The following is a 26646-nucleotide window of genomic DNA, read 5'->3' as shown; positions in this document are numbered from 1 at the left end:
GAATTTCCAGTTATGAAATTATGTTAAGGCAACATGCTTTTCATAAATTGAATGATGAAAGTCCACATATACTGAATTACTATTGTTGCTGTGACTTCTGACATTACATAACTTACATACATCACCAAACTTCAGGACCTGGGTGGTTCCTTCCACTTTCCTCTTCTGCACAGCTATGTGCAGAATCAGCACAACAACAGGATCCTTGTTTTATTCTTGTCTATAACTTTAATCCTAAGGTTGTTTTTAGCAAAGCACTTCAAAACACTGGACTGTTAATAGATCAGTACGAAAACTACATTTTTGAAAAATGGGATAGACCAACTCTACTTCATTAAATTATTTCTAATTAGAAAACCATTTTTGAAAGTCCAAATTAGAAAACAAAATAAATTGACCTTTTTTTTTTTGGCCTGTAGTAAGAGATAAGATGCTAAAATGATACTTCACAGCAACAATATTAACCTGAATAGATTTGAGTCTGTAGAAAATTATGCTTATGTCTACCATTTCCCATTAGACACACAGCTCCTCCAAGGCAACCCATGGTGCCCATCAACCCTTTGAAATCATAACCTTTAACAGTGTCTGGTACACGGAGGCACACAAAAGGCATAAAGGACTGGTTTCCTGCCATAGGCCTACAGCCAAAACAGAGGAGTCAGGAAATCTCATGAGAAAGATCTAGAAGAGAAAATACTGAAAGTCACTAACTACGTACCACTAATCTCAGGGAAATCAGAATTATTTTGTGGATCTATTTCCCAATGTGCTAAATGGAGGGCAAAATGCACTATTTCCAAATATGATGAGAGATAAGATTAAGAGAAAAATCCACATCTTCATGTTATTCCTATATATTACCATAAATTATGAAATCTAAAAAAATGCTTTCAATACTAATTTTCCTAACACCTTGCAGCAAGGTGTTATTCTCAGAATAATTCTCAGAATGATTCCCCATATTTGATTGTTCATTATCATAGTAAGATACCATATCATGGGTAACTTTTATAAAAGTGTGTGATATGCACATTCATTTATTTGTACATTTATCATTATTATAGAAAAACTAGAGGACAGATAAGCAAGAAGAAAAAATGACACTTAAAATCCCACTCTTAATGACCAATGTTAAAATTTTTGTAAATATTCATGTTCCATGCAAATATACTTATATGTTATACATACTGTAACTTGCCTTTCTCTTTGCTAATACCTCATGAATCTTCCTTTGTCAATAACAGTATCTATACTATTTGAATAATTTGTTAGTATTCCCTGGACATAACAATTTCTTCACTCTTAATTTTATTATTTTGTTTTTTTTATTATAAACAATACTGTTATGAACCACTTCCTAGAAACATACATCTTTGTGCCCTTATCTATCACTCAGAAATATTCCCATATATTCGCTATATCTATGTTGAAGGGTGTGAACCTTAAGGCTTTTGATTCATATTGCTCTAATGTCCTCAAGAACACTTGTACTGATATATACTCTCACAAACTGTTATCGGAGAATATTCCTTTTCCACATCCATGAAAATGCATATTATTCTTTTTAATCTATGCAGGCAGGTGAGCAGTATCCTATTGTTTTAATTAGTATTAGTTTCTCATTCAACATTTATGTATATTTACTGGCCATTTTATTTTGCCTATACAAGTTCTTGATCAAGATTATCTATTGGTTGGGTCTTTTATGAATTTGAGAATGCTCCTTATGAATTAAGGGTATTTGTCATGCATGTTGTAGTTTACCAGTTTGCTTGCCTTTTAACTATTTATGGCATTTTTGCCACACCAAACTTTAAGGACTTGGAAAAGAAACAAGATGTGCCTCCTGTGCTTTCCTCTTCTGTGCTGCTATGTACAAAACTGGTGGTAACATTAGGATCCTTGTTTTATGGGAAGGATTTCAGTAGTTCTCCACTAGGCATGAGGCCAGCTGTTTGAGACAGCAAAATAGAAGGGAAACAAGGGAGGAAAAACAGTTCCTTTGCATGATAATAACTAAATCTAAAAAACAAATTGGAAATAAATTTTTGAATTTTATCAAATGCCTTTTGCACTGAATGAGCTATTGACATTTTTTGGTGTGTTTTGATGTACTAATATTAAATAAAACCTTTCTTGTTCAGTTCATAAAGTAGTACATAGAAGTATAAAATAATAATTAAAAGGACTAGGAAGTCAGATTGCTGCTACCTCAATCGTGGCTCTGCTATTTACTAGCTGTGTAACCTACCACAGTGACATCGTGTCCTTATACCTCAACTGCCTCATGTACAGTATGGGAACAGTAATAGTACACCTGCCTTAAAGGGCTACTGTGTGGATCAAATAGGGTAACGTGCATGGAACACGGCACATAATAAGTACCAACAGTATCTATTATTCTTATTAATACACTGTTGGACTTGATGTTCACTTTACTTACTATGAATTTATCATGTTATATTCCTAAGTGAAATCAGTTCTTTGTTTTGGCAATCCATGTTATTTGATCTCTGGATTACATTAGCTTTAAAAATATTTGGGAAGCCTTCCTTCGGTCTCCATACTCAGGAAAAATTAACAGTTTACAGAAGTATTTTTGTAAAATGCTGCTTTGTATATCAGCCAAATAACCTATAAAATTTTCAGGCAAGAGGGAAAACAGGCAGACGATGTCATGGAAGGAGTCAGAGTAGCAGATAGGAGGAGATCAGATGTCTGGGTAGCCCCATCTCTGCCATGGCCATGTGGATCTCAAGGACACAGTGAGGATGCTGAACTAACACCTAACACGTCTCTCCTACCTCTGTGATGCCTCTGAACAGATGTCTGACATATACAACTAATTAGTTCCCCCAACTTGTTTTAATTACATCTATCCCAAGGGAGAAAAAAACCTCACAGTATACTTCTGTTTTATTAATACTACCCACCCCAACATTTTAACTGAAATGAGTATTAAGTGTAATGAAACAGCAGAAAAGGAAGGATTACACAGAAATATGTTCTCCTAGACAAATAAAGACCGGGATTTAAGAGTTGAATATGAATACAAAAACCTCAAGTTTTCAAGAATTACCAGTCAGGTGTGTCCAGAGGTACCGAAAACTTAATTTCAATCCTTGGGTTCACTCCTGTATTACATCAAACTCCTAGATGGTAGTTTGAAGGATTTCATCTCCTCAAAAAGCAAAAAGTATTATTCTAAATACAGTATAAACAAAAGTAGGTAAGTCCTACCTCAAAAAAAAAGTCATAATTTATCCAGATTTCAGAAAATAAGCTCTTGGGAAATTTTTACTTAAGAGTAAAATTATACCTCATTTAAATTATACCATATTCAATTAAAAAGTAAGACAAGTAACCAATAAAGATGAAAATAACAATAAGTATTAATCACTACCTTTAACAGAGCACTTAGTATGTGACAGGGATACAGTACTTCATGTTTATTTCATCACTTAACACTCCTAATCACCCTATGAAGTATTTCTTTACTTTTTAACATAGGAGGAAATTGAGGCTCACAAAGGGTAAGTCATTTGGCCACTATACTGGGGCTAGGATTATAATCTAAGTTTCAAAGCCCATCCTTTTTAATATTTGCAGTCAAATGAATAGGTGAAATTAAATTTGGCCATATAATTGCATTCAGAATCGTTTTTCTTTTAACTCTAATACCTACCACTGACAATGGAAAGGTACCTTTAAAATATACCATTTTACAGAATAACCATCCTGGAAAGCATACTAAACTGAAAAAGAGCCTAAAGAAATGTTACTTCCAAGATTAGTTATCAAGTTTGCCATCAAAATAAGTATGAATATTATTTTACTGGATTATGTGTAAAGGAGTCAAAGATAAATTCTAGATCAGACATGCTGACTTCAACCCAAATTTATTCAATTTTTTAAAAAGTAATAAAAACATTTTTATTAAACACTTCTATTGAGCATGTTTAGGTAAAATACCTTGAGTTTATAATCCCAAACACCAGTGACTAAGAATAAAAATGGAAAAATAATTTGTATCTATTTTCATGGTCCACATACATTGAAATGCAAAACAAATATAATAGACATATGAATATTTGGGCTTCAGAGAAAATATCAGGAGACTGACACAGGCATAAGGAATCTTAAAAATGTCGTCCTATATGATTACAAGCAGATTTATATACTAGATTTTGTTTTATTATACTGTACTTCCCAAAATTATAAATATTTTAGGTATAACCCTATTATAAATATAAATTCAGTAATTCTATCTTAACTTTAGTTAAGGAGAAATGAAAACGTATTACGATAGTTTGACATTACTTAAAGCTGATTTGGCATAGTAAATTTGAAAGGAACACTTCAACTGAAGCAATTTTAAAGGTAAAGATAAAGGTTATATTTAAGTAAAATAAAGTCAGGAAGATTTACTTAAAAGAAGACTGGAAAAAGTCCCCTTTATAGAAATCTTTGAAAAAAATATATATATATATTCTTTCAATTTAAAAGAAGACTGTCATCTAGGTGAGATGTTTACAGTAGATATGCAATAGATATACAATATTTTCCCTAAAAAGGGTCTTTTGTATCAGATCTCAAAGTAAAAAATAAATTGAATCCACTTTTGTTCAGTATTTAGGTCACACCTCAAAATAAATATATTAATTCTACCAAGTAAAACTGCTTGCATGAAAGCTCTGAAAATTCTTTAGCTTAAGATATTTTTCTCCAAAATCTATATAATAATTAAGATTTATGCTTATTTTATCTATGAATACAACTTCAACTACGAAATTCAGTTCAATACTCTGCGTAAGTCAGATAACAGAGAAGCATGCTACAAACCCTTTGCTATTTCTCTCCCAACTATCTAGCTATGAAAAGGGAAAGAATAAAATTTTTAAATAAAGCTCCTGAATTTGCCCAAATATACTTTTAGAAACTTACATTTAAAGTATAATCATCTCCAAAGTGACTCTGTTTTCCACAACCTTAGAAAAAACCGGGTATTCCAAAATAGGAGGGATTTGACAGTAGGACATACTGAAGTAGGTGAAGCTGAATGGTTGGTCACATATAATAATCTTGCATAGACTTTGTGTTCAGCAAAATGTTTGCAGATCATGGGCATAAGATGATGAATTAACATGGAGAGGATCTTTGAAGACAAATGAGAACACTGGAAAACAAAAGGCTGAAAAACTGAAAATTTCAGAACATGTTCCCCTGAAATGGTACATATTTTTCTCTTCAGATGAGAAAAAGTTGTAAGATGCATTTTCAATTCTGGCTTTTCTTAGGAAGACAATAATGATCTGAGCCAGAAGATTTCTTATCTTGAAATGAAAGTGTACGAGGGAATGGACTCTTTAAAACATATATACCAACCATACCTTGATGAAATTTATTCTCCAGTGTGGAGTAAGGGCTCTCCAGTTCTACAGGTAAAAATTGGTCACTTTATTCTATTTTAAAAGATATACAGATCCAATCTCAGCATAGAAGATACAGGTTCAAAGTCTGTTCTTGGTTATTCCAAAAACTCTGCTTGCAAAGTGTTCATAATTTTGACAAACCCTATAAAACTCTTCCACAATGAACTTTTTCAACCTACTGAACAGAATTCATGCCCACACTCTGTTCACTTGAGCAGCGTTTGTCTCTGTGAAGCACATCAAAATCACTCAAACATCAAATTGCTGATTTGATAGAATGATTTATTTTCCCATTACAGGAAAGTCACGAGTGACTTGTTCTGAGGTACGTTTTTGAGCTATGAAGGACATCGATTAGAAAGCTCCACACTCGAAGGTTTCTCTTTAGATGGTAACATGTTATGGCTGGACAGTCTCTGCAGGTACCAGATTTCCTGTTGTATCCAACTGCATACATTTACATGTGCATGCAGAAACGGGACACTCTGCATGGTCCCTAAAAAAAAATAGGCCAAATAAAAATTAAAAATCTAAATTAAGCATATACATACATACACTTATCTATATACCTATCTGTATGTAGAATGGTATATGAAAAAATACAGGAATTAAAACCCAAAGAATTAAACAAAAAATGACTGACAAGCTGAACTGGGAAGAAAGTTACTAAAAAGTGAATAGCTTTACATTTTAAATATACAACAGACACCTTACTTATAGTTATGAAGTTGACAGGGATGTGCTCAGAGTTGTAATTAAAGCCAATGCGACAAACTGGGTATAAAAGTTACAGCAATGAGGACAAAAGGCCACTGGCACTATTCAAAGCAGAAGTTAAACATGGCTTGAGTCTCCAGTGCATCGAATGCATACTTACTATATAACAAGTTTATTGAGAAGATAACTGATGCGGTAGTTTGATATATACTCTGTCATTTAATTTCTAATTTCAATTACACACTAAGATTGGACATTAGGTTAGCTGTAAAAACTGTAAATTCACACATTTAACCCATACATAATATTTAAACTATTTCTTATATAAGTATTAATCTTATAGTTTAAAATTACATAGGATATCTAATGATAGAAATGTTGACACCACCTTTGTTAACTCCAATGACAGCAAAAAAGAAATTTATCCTTCGGCTACATAAACCTGAACTATTTAAAAGGCCATCTGCGCTATCACCTCTAACTCCAAGCCTATTAAAGAAGAAATGTGCTGATTACCTGAACCAACTAAGCATATGGCCAGCATGTCCACCATGCCTGCAATTGTGACACCATGTGAACCAGTTGTTAAATTGAGCTAATTTTTTATCCTTGCTCAAGTCTACTTTTTCATCTGATTTGGATCCTCCTATGGGTTAAAGAAAATCATCTTCATTAACTATTATCACAAAATTTTATTTAAAGCTTTAACTTGAAAGTTATTTCTAAAACTATGTTAAAATACAAATCATACATCATATTGAAATAGCTATTTTAATGCTACGACCCAGTTTAGACTGAAAAACTACTGAATAACGAAAGTTTCCTTACATTTTTAATAGTCCAAAAAAAAGGAAAAATATAAATTACCAAACCCACTAAGAAGCAATCTGAATTAACCTCAGAAAAGCAATCAGTTTAAAATCTTCCCACAGAGAAAATACCAAGCCCAGTTTACAAGTGAGTTCTACTAAACCCTGAAGGAACAGGTAATTTTCATCTATACAAACTCTTCCAAAGAACAGGAAAAGAGAGAAAATTTCTCAATGTACTTCCTGATGCTGGTATAACTTTGCTAAAAGCAGCAGACCAAGATAATGTATGAAAGGAAGATTATAGGACAATCTCTCTCCTGAACAGACATAAAAATCCAAAGGAAAACATTAGCAAACAGTACTAATTAGCAATTCTATTTCTAGGTACATAGAGAAACTTATGTACATGCACAAAGGAGTCATATGCAGTAATGTTCCTAACAGTATTGTTTGTAATAGTAAAAATCTAGAAACAACCAAAGCATCCATCAATAATAGAATGGAAAAACTGTGTTAAGAGTCATGAATGGAATATCAAATATTAATGAAATGTGAATAAACTACAGCTATATTCATTAGCACAATTAAAACTAAAAAAAAAAAAAGAAAGAACCCCCCCCCCCAAAAAAAGTGTTGAGCAAAAAAAGGTAAGTCAAAGGATATATTCCTGAAGATTCATTCATATGGAATTTAAAATACAGACAAAACCAAACATGTGATAGAACATACAGATAAGCAAGAAACCAAGTAACACACAGTTTATGGCAGTAGTTACTTCTGGGGAAGAGGAAAGAGGTAGGACTAGGCAGGGAATAATGACCAAAGGCACTGGTATAGACAATGTTATCTTAAGCAGGCTAGAGGTCTCGGGGATGTTCGATTTTTGTTACAGTTCACAAAAAAGTTTAAGAAAAATGTTTTATTACACATGCATGTTTATACATGTATATCGTCACACACATATTTACATAACTTTTAGTACTCAAAAAATGTTCATTCTATTAATCCTGGCCACCTTAATATTTTTATTGTTGTTGTTCTAAAACAGATCAAATTAAAATATTTTAAGATTGTATATGATTAGAGGCAATAGGAAAAATGATTAAGTAAAAATATTAAGTTTAATCGAGCAATTGTGCTATTAACATATGATGCTGTGCTAGTAACACTTTAATGACCAAAGGGATAGTCTTACAAATAGTTTTTTAAAATATCCATCTGTTTTTGCTAATGATATAAAGGTGAAAGGATGTACAGGTGGTTGAAGAATTTAAGATGTAAATACACTGAAATTCTTCCTAAAAGCTTCATAAAAATGATTAACAATGAAAGGGGAGAGGAAGACAAAAAGAAAGAAAACACAGACCTTTATTTTTTTTAATATAGACCTTTTAAAGATAACCATTTTATATTGTGTAATAGCTCATTAGTGATTTTCACTTTATTTTTGTAACTTCTAAGATGCAGAAAGCAGACTGAATCCAGAACAGTTTATTCCTTATGTTCCTTTGATGAAGCTGAAAATATTAAGATCTACCTCAATACCATGTGAAAAGGCTTTTGAAAGATCAAATAGCTTTAGCAAATGATGTATCTGATAAAGGGTTAATAACCAAAATACAAAAGAAACTTCTATAACTGAGCCAGAAAACAAACAGTCCTATTAAAAAAATAGGCAGAGAACCTGAACAGTTGTTTTTCCAAAGAAGACATAGAGGTGGCTCACAGACACATGGAAAGATCAGGGAAATATAAGTTAAAACCACAATGAAATCTGACCCTTCTCAAAATGGCTAGCAACAAAAATATAAAAATAACACGTGCTGGTGAGGATGTAGAGAAAAGGGAACCCTCATGCACTGTTGGTGGGAATGCAAATGAAACAGCCACTGTGCAAAGCAATATGGAGGTTCCTCAAGAAATTAAAAATCCAGTAATTCCAGTAATTCCAGTATTGGGAATTATTACCAGAGAAAATGAAAACACTAACTCAAAAAGATACATGCACTCCTATGTTTATTGCAGGATTATTTACAATAGCCAAGACATGGAAGCAACCTAAGTGTCCATCAATAGACAAATGGATAAGCAAAGTGTGGTGTACATATACAATGGAATATTACAAAACCATAAAAAAGGATGAAATTGTGCCACTTGAGACAACATGGATAGACCTAGAGGGTATCAGGCTAAGTGAAACAAGTCAGACTGAGAAAGACAAATATCATACAACTCCACTTGTAAATGGAATCTAAAAAACATGAATAAACAAACAAAAAGCAGAATCAGGGCACCTGGGTGGACCAGTTAAGTGTCTGACTCTGGATTTCAGCTCAGGTCATGATCTCACAAGTTTCATGAGTTCAAGCCCCATGTAGGCTCTGTGCTGACCGTGTATAGCCTGCTAGGGATTCTCAATTCTCTCTCTCTCTCTCTCTCTCTCTCTCTCTCTGTGTGTGTGTGTGTGTGTGTGTGTGTGTGTGTGTGTGTTCCTCTCCTGCTCTCACTCTCTCAAAATAAATAAATTTTTAAAAAATTAGAAAAAAAGGCAGAATCAGACATATAAATACAGAGAATAAACCTGATGGTTGCCAGAGGGAGGGATGGAAAGGGTTGGGCAAAATGGGAAGGGGGGAGGGAGATATAGGCTCCCAGTAATGAAATGATTAAGTTACAAGAATAAAAGGAAGAACGTAGGAATACAGTCAGTGATACTGTAATAGTGATGTAACAGGTAGATACACTTGTGGTGAACATAGTATAACATATAAACTTGTCACATCACTAAACTGTACACCTACCTGAAACTTAAGTAATGTTGTGTGTCAACTATACTTAAAAAAAGATCAAATAGTCGTAACTTTTATAATATTCATAGTGAATTACAAAGATAAGTGTTACAGAATAGTCAAGGGAAACTAGAGTTTCACATAGTCACTAACTACTACTACTACTGCTACTACTAAAAGAAGAGTAAGAGAGAAACTAGTATGTAACCTAATTTTAAAAAAGGTATCACATCTGTACATTAACATCTATAAAGGCAGGGATTTTTCTGTTTTGTTCACTGTACTATTCCCAGCACTTAGAAGAATAAGTGCTAATTAGACATTTGTTGACTAAATAACGGTTACAATTCATACTGCTAAATATGTTTACAATTAAACATTACAGTTATAAATATAAAATTATAAACATTTATAAATAATTGTGTTTATAATTATAAACTCTATTGAGTTTCAACAGAGTCCAATCTTTAAAGCACAACTGAGTGTAAAGATATGCAACCCTCCGTTAAATAAGCTTATGGAAATCCTGGCCACTTGGATCACAAAGCATGATGGATGGATGGTATCTCTAACTGTAGGCAAAGCAACAGAGGGATGTGTACACCTCAATCTTTAAACTACCTTGAGTTAGCATTTTATTTCTATTAGGTCCTGTCTTATTTTGGAACTCAGAGTCTTCTGATTTTACATACTAAAAAAGAATATGCTTATTATAGCTGACCCTTGGAAAACATGAGATTGAACTATATGGATCTGCCTACATGTGGATTTTTTACGGGATGGTAAATATATTTTCTCTTCCTTATGATTTTCTTAACATTTTATTTTCCCTAGTATTATATGCTATACAGTATATAATACACAAAGCATACACTGTATGTTAATCAATGGTTTAGCTTATCTGTGAGGTTTCCAGTCAATAGTAAGCTACCAATTGTTCAATTTTGGGGGAGTCATAAGTTATACCTGGATTTTTGACTGTCTGGAGGTTGGTTCCACTAACCCCCTGCCCCCATGTTGTTCAAAGGTCAATTGTATTTTGTAATTAGCACAACAATCACTTAAAGACCAGGTTTCCCTAAGTTCCCCACACTATTTCCTATTAATCTACTTCTGAGGCTCTTGTCATACAGATGCAACTGCTAGTTCCCATACACTCTCTGTACTAACAATCACTAATCTCTTTACCCTTGTTTATGCTTTTTACACTTCGTCTCCAACCTGGAAGGCCTCTCTAAGATCTTCCCATATTTAAATCTCCCAAACTTTTTTAAACGACCACCTTAAACGGCATCTTCTTTCTGAAAATTTCCAGATGTCCTTCAAACAGAAGTATAACACTTTCTTTATACAATATTCCTTATCTAACTCAGAAATCCTAATGTGTTTCAGAATACAGAATGCTTGGGATTTTTGGAAAATAGTGAGCAAATACTATGTAACAACTCCAGGAAAGTCAGAGGCAGCATCCTGTAATCAAAGACCTTAACAGCCTTCTGCCAGTTCTGAACAGGTTTGTTTACCATATGAGATTACTGTAAATTCATTTACAAAACTTGGATTTTCAGATCTTTTTAGAGATTCTGGAATGATAGATAAGGGATTCTGGACCAGTATTTCTTTTCGTAAACATATCATTTCTTATTTTATCCATGCTCATTGTACACTATAAGCCCCACAAGGATCTTTGATTCAACTCAGCATATACAGCCTTCAACTGTTCAAATATATATTATATAAAAAAAAATATTACTGGAGCAAAATACAAAAAAAAAAAAATTTCTGACGCAAATACGGAAAAATGTTAAGATTTTATAAACCCGAGGGTAGAATATTCATTAAATTAACAATCTCTATAACAGGGTGAAATGTTTTGAGCTTCCTTCAAATTTTAGAAAATTGATTTTATCTTTTCTTACCTATTTCAAAAATTAAAAAGATTGAAAAGCAAATATCTAGCAAAAAATAATAGGCCATTATGGCTTCCTGAAGCTATGTTGTGAAAGATGTATTAAATTTACTTAAAAAAAAATTTTTTTTTAATGTTATTCATTTTTTGAGAGACAGAGAGAGACAGAGCGTGAGGGGCAGAGAGAGCGTGAGGGGCAGAGTGGGGAGGGGCAGAGAGGGAACACAGAATCCGAAGCAGGCTCCAGGCTCTGAGCTGTCAGCACAGAACCCGACATGGGGCTTGAACTCACGGACCAGGAGATCATGACCTGAGCCCAAGTCGGATACTTCACCGGCTGAGCCACGCAGGCACCCCTAAATTTAACTATTTTTATGTATCCCAGTTCATATAGAACTTCTTTATGCAATATTTTCCCTCCTTGTTCTTTCACTGTAGATTTTTAGTCCAAACTATTTTATATTTACCATATCAGAACCATAAAAATGGTCAGCATGCAATGTATAAAATGAAAATCAAAATTTGAAATTTCAATCAAAACTAATATGTAAATTTGAAAATATTATGTATTGCCTTTATTTGCTTAAAAAAAAGGTATCAAACTTGAAAAATAATTACTCAGCCAATGATACCAGCACATCTCTTTCACAAATGTTAATGTAACAAATGAACTATTTACATGAACCAATTGCACAGCTGAATTATAAAATTTCTTAACTAGAAAGGATCTCCGTCTAACACCTTACATGAAAGAGGGCTAGAGTAACTGAATGTCAGACTGTCACAGAGGGAGAATAAAACAGGCATTCTGTCACCATATCCAGTTCTTTATTATACCAGCGTGCTAAATACTCAAATGTTTTTAATTAAAGTTTTTGCCATAGTATAATTTTCAAGTTACATAAACAGCTTGAATATTTCCAGTCATTGGATACATTATATTCAATTATCTACTGTTCTCAAAAAGTTTTTCTATATGTTTACTATAAGCAGTAAACAATAATCCTAATACTTCTAACCATTAAAAAACACATGTTTTTACGGGCGCCTGGGTGGCGCAGTCGGTTAAGCGTCCGACTTCAGCCAGGTCACGATCTCGCGGTCCGTGGGTTCGAGCCCCGCGTTGGGCTCTGGGCTGATGGCTCAGAGCCTGGAGCCTGTTTCCGATTCTGTGTCTCCCTCTCTCTCTGCCCCTCCCCCGTTCATGCTCTGTCTCTCTCTGTCCCAAAAATAAATAAATGTTGAAAAAAAAAATTTAAAAAAAAAAACAAAAAAAAAACCCCACACATGTTTTTACTAGGTAACTGACAAATCTAGCAGAAGCAGCACCAAAACCTGGAAGTAAAGGGATCTGACTTCTAGACTAACACTTCCTCTATGTATTTCACAGGTAGATTTTGAAGATTATGTAAGATAGAATGTAAAAGTGCTTTGGGACTATCAAAAGCTCTTTATGCATACAAGGTACTTATTACTAGATGAGGGCAGACTGACTTTTAAACATAAAATTTGAGGGAACTCCTCTTAGAAAAGTGATAAAAAAATAGTATAATTATAGGGCTACTTAATAGTTAAGCCCTTTTCATGAACTTTAAATTGGCCAGCATTTGTGAGATTACTTGTGATATCATGAATACAGATTTTACTTTTAATGTATAGACTTTATAAATTACAGGAAATACAAAACCTTTAAGCCAGCAAAGTGGCTTTCTCCTAGAAATAATATAAACTCAATCTAGTATGTCTTCTATTTACAACATTAAATCAATTACGTAGGAACAATTTCAGCTCAGAAAATTATAGAATTATGTCATACCAGGACAGCTAGAAACAGGTGTTCCCATATTAATGAGGCAAAGCGCACATCGAGGAAGGGGTTTTCGACAGCCAGGGCAGCTTGTGACTTTAGATTTTGTTGGTGAACCGCTGACACCGTACTGACTAAAACCTCTGCCCTGATGAGGCACAGTTGAACAGCTGTAGGAGATCGACTTGCCACAGAAATTGCAACTCACAAACACCTATACAAAACGAAAGGAGGGATAAATATCATGCAAATTTTACAAATAAAATAAATTCAAAGTTTGATCCTAACAAATTACTCTTAAATAACTGTTAAACTTTATTTTATATTATAAAATAATTTGTTATCTGCTAAGTTTAACCAGCTCCCATTTGAGATTTCCACTTAGCAGTTATGTTATATGAATACTTCTTCTGTTACCTCTGTTTAGTTATATTTCTCCTAATACTACTAGTATCTGTAGAAAAACCTAGAAATATTAGATAATAACATTTTAGAAATAACAAAGACTTTAGAATTCACTTTGAACATTACAAAATAACCCATTTTAACTTCTGATCCACAGTTCAATGATTTGATCTCCTGAACAAAATTTTCTTATAAAGAAACCACTCATTTCCTAAGACAAAAGGAGTTAAGGATCCTAAAATGTCAAATAGTTAGAATTTTAGAATAATAGCAACAGAAAGTGTTCATTTTGCCATTACGTTAAATTCCTAAGCTCTTAAACACTGACACAGATTAGTAACAAATATTACCATGCAATGTTATTTTACAACACTTTGGTTGTTTTAATATAATCACTAATTTCTCAACTTTCTAAAATAAGAAAATAGCACCATCCAGTGCTCACATTGAGGATATACCTGATATCTAATGTCTGAATTTAGATACAGTGATCTCATGGAATATGCTTTATGTGATAACTGAGCTAAGGATTTTTAAACTAATGCTAAAAGAAAAAAATGTCCATGTCTAATTAGACATATGTATATACTGTTAGAGAAAAAAGGAAATCCTGCCTTATTACACATATATCAATAGGAACTTAATATAAGCAAAAGGATGAGCTAATAATAATTTATTAAATTGAACTCTAAATTTACCCAATATAACATGCCGTAAACACTTCTATTTTGGGCTGGGTTATTAAGTACATGTTACAATTTGATTCTCTCCAAAATACTGTACTTACCTGTGCTAAAGGTTTGGAACTGGGATCCAACTTACTCCTGTGAATATCAAACTCAGCTCGTTTGTGCCAAAACCTCCAGGCATCTAATAAATTTCTATAATTCTCAATCCAGTACTGGACTCTTTCATCTTTAAGAACATCTAAAGGAGAACCCTAAAATGAAAACATGAATTAACACAATTGTTTAAAAACTTCCTGGCTAAGTCAGAAAATTGCGGTAACATGTGAGTATGAGTCGCACAGATGACATAGGCTCCCTTTTTGCCAAAAGCTGATTCCTAATGAGGATACGGACAAAATAATTGGCGGAAGCTTCTTTAATTTACTTTAAGCTGGCCTCTACTAATGACATAAATATGTACTATATATATTATCATTATACCTGGCCAGGAAAGTATAATTCTGTATCTCTTACTTAAGTTGAAGGATCCAAGAGGAAACAATTCACTTTCCTACTTGAATACAGTACAAAGTGATGTGAATACTCTGTCCCCAAAATTAAAACCTCTGCCTTCACAAAATCTGTTTACTGTTTAATCTAAAAGCATACCAAAATAGCTCCATCACATATAAAATAATACTGAGCCTTGTCCTTTGGATCTAGCAGTGTACTGTGAATGCAGATGCTATTTTTTGTATACCTATTTACCTGAAAGTTAAACCTGTCTATTCTCTCTCTTGCCCTCAATCAAAACATACATTTACTACCTTCAAAATAATAAAAAAAAAAAAACCCACACACAAAAAAAAACCCAAACCAAAAATGTTCTTCATTCTTTTGCCCCTAGGCCACAGTGAAAAGCAACAGTTTCTTTACCTTAAACTTAGATTTCTTCTCATTACGAACTTCAATTTCTTGCCAGTAAGGCTCTTCCTAAAGCTGTATTCTCCCTGGCAGCTGTGACATTTCATATTTCACCTGTGCTTATTTTGGGTTTGCACAGAATGCTTTTAGCCCTGTCCAGGATATCTTCCTTAAGTTCACATGATGAAGAAAGTAGAGAAAGTCTCAGCCTCCAATGACGCCACGGGCATCAGTAATGAAGCCCAGGTTTCCCAGTTTTAGGGAGCCAGATAGAAAAGTAAAATGTTAGAGAGAACTTAGCATCTTACTAATGGAAAAAGGGAAGAAACCTGTAACAGCTAATAGATAATCTATCTTTTAACATTCTATCAAAACAGAAGAAGCTTATCTTTCACCCTTTCACCTATTAATTAGGTATTAATTTCAATTAAATTCAGGGTTAAATTCAGCAAAAAATATGTGAAAAACTCTTGGCTGACAATTTCATTTCTTAAAAAAGTAAACATCTCCTCTAGTCCTAATAATGACCAACTAGCCAAAACTAAGTGCTAAAGTAGAGTATAATCCCTAGTTTAAAAAGAAAATTCACAGAAAAATAAATCTTCATATCCCATGCTTCCCCAATTTGGTCAATTCATATTTGATAAGTCTTCTCTAGATCTGCCCCAAAAAATCTAAATTTAATCTCCAACAAAATGTGCAATGTAAACAGTTCAGAGATTATGACTGGAAAGGCTTGAGAAATACCCCGGGCTTTCCAAAAATCCATAGTAAGAAAATCTAAGACCAAAGTGAGCAGCTAGTAACTGAACTTCCAAAAGCATTAACCAACATTCTTCAGGAAAAGGTAAAAGAACCCAGATCTCTATAATGTACTATACACAACATCCAGTATTCAAATGAAAAATCACCAGACATAAACAGGTAAGTATAGTTCAAAGGCAAGGAAAAAGGCAGTCAACAAAAACCAAATCTAAAATACCCCACATTAAGAGAGTTAGCAGGAAAAATCATAAATGCAACCATTAAATATATGTTCAAAGACTTAAAGGAAAAGTAGAGTTTTTGTTTTTTGTGTGTTTTCTTGTTTTTTTTTTTAAATGTTTATTTATTTTGAGAGAGAAGGAGAGAGCACATGAGTGTGCGTGAGTGGGGGAAGGGCAGAGAGAGAGAGGAGATAGAGAATCCCAACCAGACTCCTCACTCAACACAGAGCCCAATGCAGGGCTCAATCTCAGAACTGTGAGATCATAACCTGAGTCAAAATAAAGAGCCAGGCACTTAACTGATGGAGCCACTCAGATGCCCCAGGAAAAATGTTTTAATCAGCGTACAGATAGGGATCTGAGTGAAAAATGTAAACTATATAAAAATTAAGACTCTAGAACTAAACAGTACAAGAGCTGAAAATCTTCTCCTCAGGTGACGTTAAGAGTCAATGAACAAATCACAGCATTTAAACAATTTGAAGAACTTCACAATTGAATGAGAAACACTGACTTGCAGATCAGTAAACCACAAGCAGGACAAAAAGAACTACAACTAAACATCAAGGGTAAACTGCTGAAAACCAAAAGCAGCCCAAGGAAAAATGAAACATTACACAGGGGAGACATTAATAATAATGGTTGACTTTTCTTCATAAACAATGGAGGCCAGAAAACTATGAAACAACACCTTTAAAGTGCTGAACCAAAGCAAGAGTGAAATAGACATTTTCAGTTAAAATTAAGCTGAGAGGATCTGTCATCCATGAAACTGTACTACAAGAAATGCTAGAGAGAAAGACCAAAGAGAAATAATACAACGTGAAAATTGTGTCTATTGGAGGAAGTAAACAGTCCCAGGAATGATAAATAAATAAATAAATAAATAAATGTAAAAGTCCATGTTTTCATTTTTCACATAATTTACATAAAAGACAAGTGACTGTTCAAAACAAATACAATAACACTGTTAGTTGAAGTTTATAAGGTATATAGAAGTAAAATAATAGGACAAAGGAAGGAGATGTGTAAATGGAATTACACTGTTGTAACATCTGAAAAGTGTGAAGTATGAAGATAAAAAGTGGAAATGTCAGGTGTGAGATAAAAGAGAAAAAGTAGGAAACATGATGTGTTAGGTGTGAAATGTGAAGTATGAGGGGGTAAAAATGTTAACTGATGAGGTAGGGATGCATTTTTGTTAGACCAAGAACAACTACTTCAAAATAAATAAATAAATAAAAAAGATAACGACAGGTTAATAGTTACAAACCCAGTGGGTGAAGTGAAACAACGAAATGTTCCAATTAGATCAAAAGAAGGGAGGAAAGGGACAGAAAAACAAAAGGAAGAAGGAAAAATAAGATAGAGAACAAACAGCATGATGGTAGACTTAACCTTGATCATATAAATACAAATGGGGGAAACATCAGAATGGATTTTCTAAAAGCAAGATCCACTGTCTTTTATTATACACTGTCTGCATATTAACTATATTTTATAAATCTTGTTAAGAAGCTATCAACTCATTTGTACTTGGTAGTCATACTTCTCCAGTGTAATTTAACAGATGTAATCTCATTTCAGTCAGACAAAATTATGCATTATGTTACAGAAAGACACCTTGTCTTCCATGGACAGTGGCCTGATATGTTGGTAAGTATATTATAGTGTGGTTTGTGGGCCAGTATCTGTATTTGTTCCTGAGATGGTAGGGGTGGGGAAGGGAGCATTCTACTACGTTTGCCCAGTACACAGCATGCTATCATATTGTATGAAGGGATGGGGACAGGAAAAAGGACACCATGAAAGTGTAAGAAGAGTTGGAGAGCTATAGGAAATCTCAGGGAAATGCTCTAAATTTTCATGGTATGTCTATCAAAAGTAAAGCAGAAGGAAACCTTTGCCAGAAATCTGTTTTTAACAGCTAACAGTAAACTACTAACAGTAAAAACTGAAAGTAAAGTGATGAACTTGTTACTCCAAATCATGCCCATTGATAACAAAGAGCGAAAATGACGAGTTAAGAGAGTTGTGATATAACTTGCCTTCAGGACTTCAAGGGAGACTACAGTTCAGATCAGGGAAAGACCATCTCTTTCACAAAAGGTATAATTCTGTCAACTGGAGAAACTGGAGAGAGGTTTCTCTGCCCCATTTGAACTTTATATAAATTCAACACTGAAACTTCCCAAAATGAAAGGAATAACTGGATAACCCAAAGCAGGAGGGTGAGGGACACGAAGAAGTCCTCTATAGATCAAGAGATTGGGCTAAAGTGAAATGCCTCCTAAAGATCCTAAGCAAGCAAAAGGCATAACCATTCGATGACGGAGGAAGGTGGTTAAGCACTATTTTTCTTTAAGCTGCCACCACACTGCACTAACCTGTAACATGCAGTAACTCGCTGTTTGGACATCTCCAGTTCTATCGACATAACTCTCCATTAAGTCCACTCCATCTTTAGTAAGGCCTGTAAGCAGTATTCCTTCCAAATTTCCAGCCTCTTTCATTTCGTTGGTCAACTTTTCAATATACCTATTTAACTGGAAAATTCAAAGTGATTTTTCTGAATTAATATGTTTCACTATATACTTTGTACCTTCAAAACTTGTACTTTTAAAATAGTGCTATATTTATGGAAAACATTTTAAAACCAAAGCCCTTGCAAAAATCTAGATATGATCTCTAAGAAGTCTGCATCTATCATAAACTACAATGCAGAATCCATGATCATTTAAAACACTTTTTCAAAACAGCAAGACATTTATTGTTTTAATAATTATTCTACAAAAGAACTACAGAGTTTACTATTTTAAACTTAAAGAGAACTGTCCTCATTATTCTGCCAAGTTCTTGCTGTAACAGAATTGGAGTTGAAAGGGAACTTTAAGATTATCAAAATTAACATCTCTTGGTAAGGTGTTCCCTGGCCTCATCCCACCCCAACCTGTAGCCAAGATTCCTCCGTTTTCCCTCAGGACTTTCTCATTATTGTAGCACTTAGCACATTATGTTACTCATTGTTTCTGTGCATTTCTCTCTCACTATACACATAGCATATGCATTTAATACTTGTTTACTGTATTAGGAAATGAAGGAATTCTCTTATGACATCCCTAAGGGGTGAGTTTAACATCTTTATCCATAGGCCAAAAGCAGAAATAAACTAAAATATTAAGTCAGCATTCTTACACAAGCAATTTTGGTTATGATACACAGGTTTACAATATCTTGACCCAACAAAGAATTATTAGTTTATTTTTTTAGAATAATTCATATATAAATGTCACATATACATATCTATACAAAAAGATTAATTTCCTAATGCAGTAAGAGTAAATATTAATAACTTCAAACATAGAATTGTATCAGTTTTTACCTGACTATCGCTAAGGAATTTACAAGCAAATGCCACTCTGTCACGTACAGCAACTTTGTTTTCATACTGAAAAGGAAAGAGCAAGGAGTTACTTGTAGGTGCTATGAGTTTTATATTTTTGCAGACTATTTTACATATCTAATATGCAATTTAATTTTCAAATGTATTAGTAAGTTATTGAGTATATACTGGGAGAGCCACTGACTGCCTAAGATGCCTTTTTTTTTTAAGTTTATTTATTTATTTATTTTGAAAGACAGAGGGGGTGAACAGAGAGAGAGGAGAGAGAGAATCTCAAGCAAGTTCTGCACTATCAGCGCAAAGCCCGACACGGGGTTCGAACCCACGAACCATAAGATGATAACCTGAGCTGAGGTCAAGAGTCAGACACTTATCTGAATGAGCCACCCAGGTGCCCCTAAGATGTCTTTCTTCATGTAGCCCTCAGGAAACTCCATGCTAAGGTTATTATTCTTGCAAAGTAAAAAATTATGTCTAAAATACTGACCAATTCAGGTTAAAAATATTCCAGTTCAGTTTTACATAATTCCAACATAAAATGCAAGCAATAAAATATGGTTTATCAAATTTAAGATGCCATGTAATCCTTCCATTATAGAAATACATCTGGGGGAAACTGAGGAAATCTTTTCTGGGATGCTAAGTTAATCAACAAGTCTAGGAAATCTGTGAATTACCAGTGAATATACCAATACAGAATTTAAAAAGACTATCAATACATGTTTCTAAATACAAAGTAGAAACTTTTAAACATACCCTTATAAATAAATAGATACACTTTTTTTTGGCCATAGTAAAATACTGCTATATTGGTGGTTTGTGGCAAAAATTTCAGGGGTACTGTGATACTTAAATTTTTGTAGACTTGTCAATATTGTAAAATACTATTTTGAATTTCTATAAATGTAGGAAGGTAATTAACTTTGTGCTAAATATAAAAGTTTAAAAGTGACTTCCATTGATTTCATCCTATGAGAGAGAGTTTTCCTGCTTTAAACATAAGACCATTTCAACTGATACCTATCCTAACGTGCACTTCCAAGTATAAAATACAGTGCTGCATTTAAGATGGAACATGTCTCATGCAAACTAGATTTAACTCTTTAGATTCAGCGCATGTGTATAATTTTGATTGGAAAAGAATTATAAATATTATCTGTCCCATTTTACAGCTCAGAAAATGAAAACCCCAAAAGTAAACTGACTGGCTGAAGTAACTGTGCTGGAGCAAGGACTTTATGTTCGATTTCCCAATTCAGCACTTTTCATTAGATTACTGCAACTTAACAATTTTTAACAAAGGACACATTAATTATAATTATTAATACATAAAGAATAATTAGGCACACTCTCAAAAGAGTTTGGAAATATGAAGTTTCTACTTAAGGCAAGATATATCTTACTTAATAACCCAAATTTAGATATAAGAAAATAAGGGTATTTGTAATAGATCACTTAATTTAAAATACAGAAATTGAGTATTTAAACAATACTTCTCTATCAATTTAAAATATGAACAATCTGGGGTACCTGGATGGCTCCGTCAGTTAAGCATCTAACTTTGGCTCAGGTCACGATGTCACAGTTGGTGAGTTTGAGCCCTACATCGGGCTCTGTGCTGACAGCTCAGAGCTGGGAGCCTGCTTCCGATTCTGTGTCTCCCTTTCTCTCTGCCCCTCCCCGACTCATGCTCTGTCTCTATCACTCTCAAAAATAAACATAAAATTGAACAATCCACTTCTTCTTCTTATCTTTACCATACTTTACTACTTCCTGAAAGTATTATTTCTCCAAAATACAACATTTTAAAGTCTTCTGTTTAACAAAAAAGAGTAATTACAGTAAAAACAAATAAAAAAAAAACACTCTTGGATATTAATTTGAAGTGGTTAGAAAAGTTCAATAGTTCTTTTATTAGGAGTTAATGGACAAAATCCATAAACTAAGGAATTGCCAAAGTGGACATTAACAACATTTATTAAATTTTTCATTAAGATACCTCAATAAAATACATGTTTTTTTAAATTCTTAGGGCCTGACCCTTTAATCAATCATCCAAGCAATGTGTCTTTTATATGAAGTGCTATAATAGCAAACACAGAAATAAGTTCCATGTTAGAAAGCTCTTCTCAGTGGTAGAAAAGTATCCAACAATGCAAAAAAAAGTTATAGTACTAATGTGAAGCTTAAAACACTATAACTGAAACTGATAAGTACATCTCATTTCACTCTTCTGTCCCCACTTTGTGTAAAGAACTTATTTGGTGATATGGTTAGATACATATGTGGGTAAAGCAGGAGAAAAAAGTGATAGAGAAGACCAAATAATGAAAAAATGAAACAGTTCAGTATAAGTAATGTGATCATAGATCTTCCAAACTGTCTGTATGTCTGAGAATGCAAACACTAACTCAGATAAGTTACATGGTTATTCTAATCATAATTGATCATGTGTTTGTTTACTTAACTAAAAACAAAAACCCACACTTTTAAAAATTTGCATTTTTGGGTGCCTGGGCGGTTCAGTCCATTAAGCATCCAACTCTTGACTTCAGCTCAGGTCATAATCTCATGGTTCATGGGTTTGAGCCCGTGCCGGGCTCCGTGCTGACAGTGCAGAGCCTGCTTGAGATTTTCTCCCTCTCTCTCTCTCTCAAAATAAATAAACTTTAAAAAATGCACTTCAATATGAAATTTATATTTATATAGTTGTATAATTCTAGAGCTGTTCTTAAGCTAAAGAATAAAATACTATTCCCTCTATATCTGCAAATTATATTGTTAAAACTATTTAAAAAATCAAGTTTGTTATGAGGTATTTAACTGTAGAATGACATTCAAGAGCCGCCCAAAGGTATTTAAGATACCTTATTTTAACTAATACAAAATACATCAAAATATAACAATATTTCATGCAACAGACGTTTGAACATTTTAACAAGGCTAGATAAAAACTTTTATTTTAAAAGGAACCTTGTCAAACAGAAATTAGCTTACCAACACTCCATCATAAGATCCTGTTTCACTTGTCAGAAATGCAAACATGACACAGAGATATGGGTTATTTAACTGTAGTCGTAGAGTGCTGCACATTTCTCTCCAAAGGGAGTTTTTCTCATCTGTGTAACCCGATAAAGCCATTGCTACCACATTGAGATTCAGATCGCCTGCATGTTAAAAACAGTCAGCTAATCAAAGTAATCAAAAGCTTAATATCTCCTCTTCCAGTTCTTAAACCATAAACCAATAGACTGGAAGACAACATTTACCTACAGAAAAATAAGCCCACTAGAATAGGGGTTTTGGTCCAGACTGGAAAATTTGGCAAGGACCACGAGCAAAAATTTCTATTCTTATAAAACTGTTGCCAATATTACTAACCCTGTGCAGGACAAACACATCATTAAATTTTCAAGTTCTCATTCCAGGCAGGTTCCTATACCGTGTTATTGTGTAGGGTCTAAATGAAGAGAAGTGAAGCCATACTACCAGAATCATTGCCAGCCTTATCATGTTCACTTACATACAGATATTTCAGAACACTGATAATAAACATTACTGTACCTCAGGACTACAATTTTCAAAATAATTTTGTTTTCCTATTCCTAAATACAGAATGCACATACTTAAGTATATGTTCTGAAAGCCATTATTTTAGCATTCTTATTATAGTATTATACTTTTAATTTTTCTAGGGCAAAATTAACTATCAAAATTAACAGAGTAACATTGTATTTAGACACATTTGCAACAAAGCATTTGTTATCAATAGTCTTCTAAATTGCAGTTTTTAGCAGTTCATACAGCCATGGATAAGCTGCTAAACTGGCAGTTAGCCCTATGACTGCTTGGCCATCTAAGTTCAGCTTCAGAAAAGAAAACTAAATTCACCTTTAACTTTTGAATATTTTCTACATTTATTATAGCAATTTTCTTATTCTGTTCCTTGAGACTGATCATTTTCTTTCTTTTCCAAATAAAACAGCATTTCCCACTTTATGTTCTTAAATAGCCTTGTTCTTCATTCCTATGAACACTTTCCCCAAGTTACTTTGTGCTTGCTTCCTCTGCCTACTCTATTAAATTAGATTTAAAGTCTTTTGAGATTAAAACAACCACCCTCACAACCAAAGAATATCTTTGTGAATCCTGCTTAAAACAATTTATTTCCAAGTGGAAAGGAGTATTTGACTCAGAAAATCTTTTCTTTAGTCCTTAACCAAGTTATTAAAATCACAGGAAATATACTTTCCCTACTGAAAGTATGGGTGTTTAAATCTAACACCAAATTCTCCAGGCACACATGATAGGGAGGCATCAAGCTCTCAGGTTATACGAAAATTATAATTACAAATGGCTTAAATATCGATTCTTTTTTTCATCTCCACATTATCTTCTATTGCTCTCCCAAATGGGGAAGACTTACACTGGAGCAAAAGTGAAGGAAAAGAGGCCAATCTGGGCAAAACATTAGTTTTTCAAACTTTTTTTTTACTGCAAGCAAATACATTACAATTATTTGCATGTTTTTCTCTGTGGTACAATAGAAATGTAATGTTTTCAAAATGGACCATCAAATAAGAATTACACATTCTGAATATTCAGAAATAATTTGCTAGGTGTATTAAAAATCAAAAGCTAGGGGCGCCTGGGTGGCGCAGTTGGTTAAGCGTCCGACTTCAGCCAGGTCACGATATCGCAGTCCGTGGGTTCGAGCCCCGCGTCGGGCTCTGGGCTGATGGCTCGGAGCCTGGAGCCTGTTTCCGATTCTGTGTCTCCCTCTCTCTCTGCCCCTCCCCCGTTCATGCTCTGTCTCTCTCTGTCCCAAAAATAAATAAACATTGAAAAAAAAATTTTTTTTTTAAAAATCAAAAGCTATATATAATCTTAGTTACTTTCAACTAAAATATTCCTGATAAGGAAAAAACTGCATGTCTAGACTGAAATTTATTTGCCCACGTATTCTCTTGCAAAATGTCAGAGTAAAAACTTTACATTTCACTGTTTCTTCCTTTTAAAAAATATTACTATTTTTTACTATACTATTTATACTATTTATACTATAGTATAGTATAAATAGTATATTTATAGTATAGTATAGTATAGTATAGTATAGTATAGTATAGTATAGTATAGTATAAATAGTATACAATTTATACTATTACTATAAAACTATGTTTAAATCACCAGACTCCAGTAGAAGCATTTTTGCAGATCAAAGTATGATTTTTATAAGAATCTGTATTAGTCTAACTAAAGTGTCACTTAGTTTCCTAAAAGTCAACCAATAACCATCCCAAAGATGATGTATAAAATACAAATGTTTGCCATAAGAATGCCTGCAAACTGAAGTAGCCCAATCTCCAATACATTTTTAAAAATGTATGTGAACCATCTTTAAAAGAAAAAAAAAAAACATTAAAAGGGACATTTGAGCATTTACTGTAACATCATTAAAATGGTACTTAAGACACATTTTCTTTTTTAGACATAAACCAAAGCATAAACACAAGAGATGGGATATCTACTTTCATAGATACAGTTCTGTGCTCATTACTCTTTCAAAAAAATTATCTAAAAATACTGATTAAATATTTTAAAGTTATAAGCATCTTTACTTTAAAGGATTCTATGAACTGCAGTCATCTTAGAATATAACCTAATACCTTTTTCTGAAGATGCTCCTTCATTCAGGATTTGGATTGCTCGTCGAATATCCAAGTTGAACAATGCCACAGCAGCAGCTCTCTCCCATTCCCCTTCTTGTACAAGGGAGTTCAAAAATGGCCCCACATCTACATCCGTTCCTTTCTTTATCCACCCGCAAAGCTGTAGAGCTAAAATTCTCTCTTCATTTAAATTCTGAGTATCAGTTTGCTTATCCAAACCGCTCCAATTATGTCTGCTACTTTCCACCATTCCTAAAAAAGATAAGTATTTTTATATTAGTTGCTTTATTACTATATTTTGAAATATATTTAGGAAGTAAGTCCATTTTACACAGAAATATTTCAATATTACACTCTGGATATTTGACTTTTTTAAGTGTATTTTTTAAACTTATTTTGAGAGAAAGAGAGAGAGAGCACAAACGCAGAAAGGAGCAGAAAGAGAGGGAGAGAGAGAATCCCAAGCAGGCTCCAGTGCTGTCAGTGCAGAACCTGACAGGGCTCAAACTCATGAACCATGAAATCATGACCTGAGCCGAAATCAAGAGTGGAACCCTTAACAAATGAGCCACCCAGGTGCCCCTGGATATTTGACTTCTTAACCACAAATTCATGACAGCATAAATGTAAAATATGCCACAAACAAAACATACATTACATGTTGTTACCTACAACAGTTCCTTGAGATACCAAAAGAGCTACTGGAAGAACAATTAATGCTTGATGGAGTGAGCTGCTGCTTCAGAGAAGCTTCCCTGACCACCTAATCTAAGAGTGTCACCTGCTATTATCTAATGTAACACTGTTTCTTCGATTTCCCTTAGACCTAATGTAAGCTCCCATATTTTATTAGTTTTCAGTCTTATCTCTTTTCCTACTAGAATATATGCTTCAAAAGGGCAGGTGTCTTGTTTCTACTTGAAAGATTATCTCCAGTGCTTAGAATCCAATAGACTGACACTCCCTCTCCGAGTTTCTCTCTTTGTATGTATGTATGTATGTATGTATGTGTGTGTGTGTGTGTGTGTGTGTGTATATATATATATATATATATATATACACACACACACACTCAGGTATATATATATATATATATATATATATATATATATATATATATAT

The 26646-nt window shown here is 33.6% G+C and overlaps 1 protein-coding gene across 7 annotated transcripts in view; it reads right to left on the bottom strand.

Annotated features, from left to right (window-relative positions):
* Positions 1-3886: 3886 nt before the first annotated feature.
* Positions 3887-26646, bottom strand: part of MIOS (meiosis regulator for oocyte development) — a 47988-nt gene continuing 25228 nt past the window's right edge. For 6 of the 7 annotated variants that reach the window (XM_023250375.2, XM_045052411.1, XM_023250376.2 and 3 more), the window contains 8 exons: positions 25522-25776; positions 22853-23022; positions 19835-19900; positions 18840-18998; positions 14662-14814; positions 13479-13683; positions 6669-6798; positions 3887-5931 (listed from right to left, as the gene is read on the bottom strand). In XM_023250375.2, coding sequence (XP_023106143.1) covers positions 5835-5931; positions 6669-6798; positions 13479-13683; positions 14662-14814; positions 18840-18998; positions 19835-19900; positions 22853-23022; positions 25522-25776 — 1235 coding nt within the window. In that variant the 3' untranslated portion in view covers positions 3887-5834. Of the gene's footprint in view, positions 5932-6668; positions 6799-13478; positions 13684-14661; positions 14815-15478; positions 15636-18839; positions 18999-19834; positions 19901-22852; positions 23023-25521; positions 25777-26646 lie in introns of those variants that run through there. The other variant, XR_002740492.2, reaches the window with a different exon arrangement.

The sequence above is a fragment of the Felis catus genome, chromosome A2, assembly GCF_018350175.1.
Source record: "Felis catus isolate Fca126 chromosome A2, F.catus_Fca126_mat1.0, whole genome shotgun sequence".
In the NCBI taxonomy this organism is placed as follows: domain Eukaryota; kingdom Metazoa; phylum Chordata; class Mammalia; order Carnivora; family Felidae; genus Felis; species Felis catus.
The sequence above is the reverse complement of the archived record's forward strand: the minus strand, read 5'-3'. Positions and strand labels throughout refer to the sequence as shown.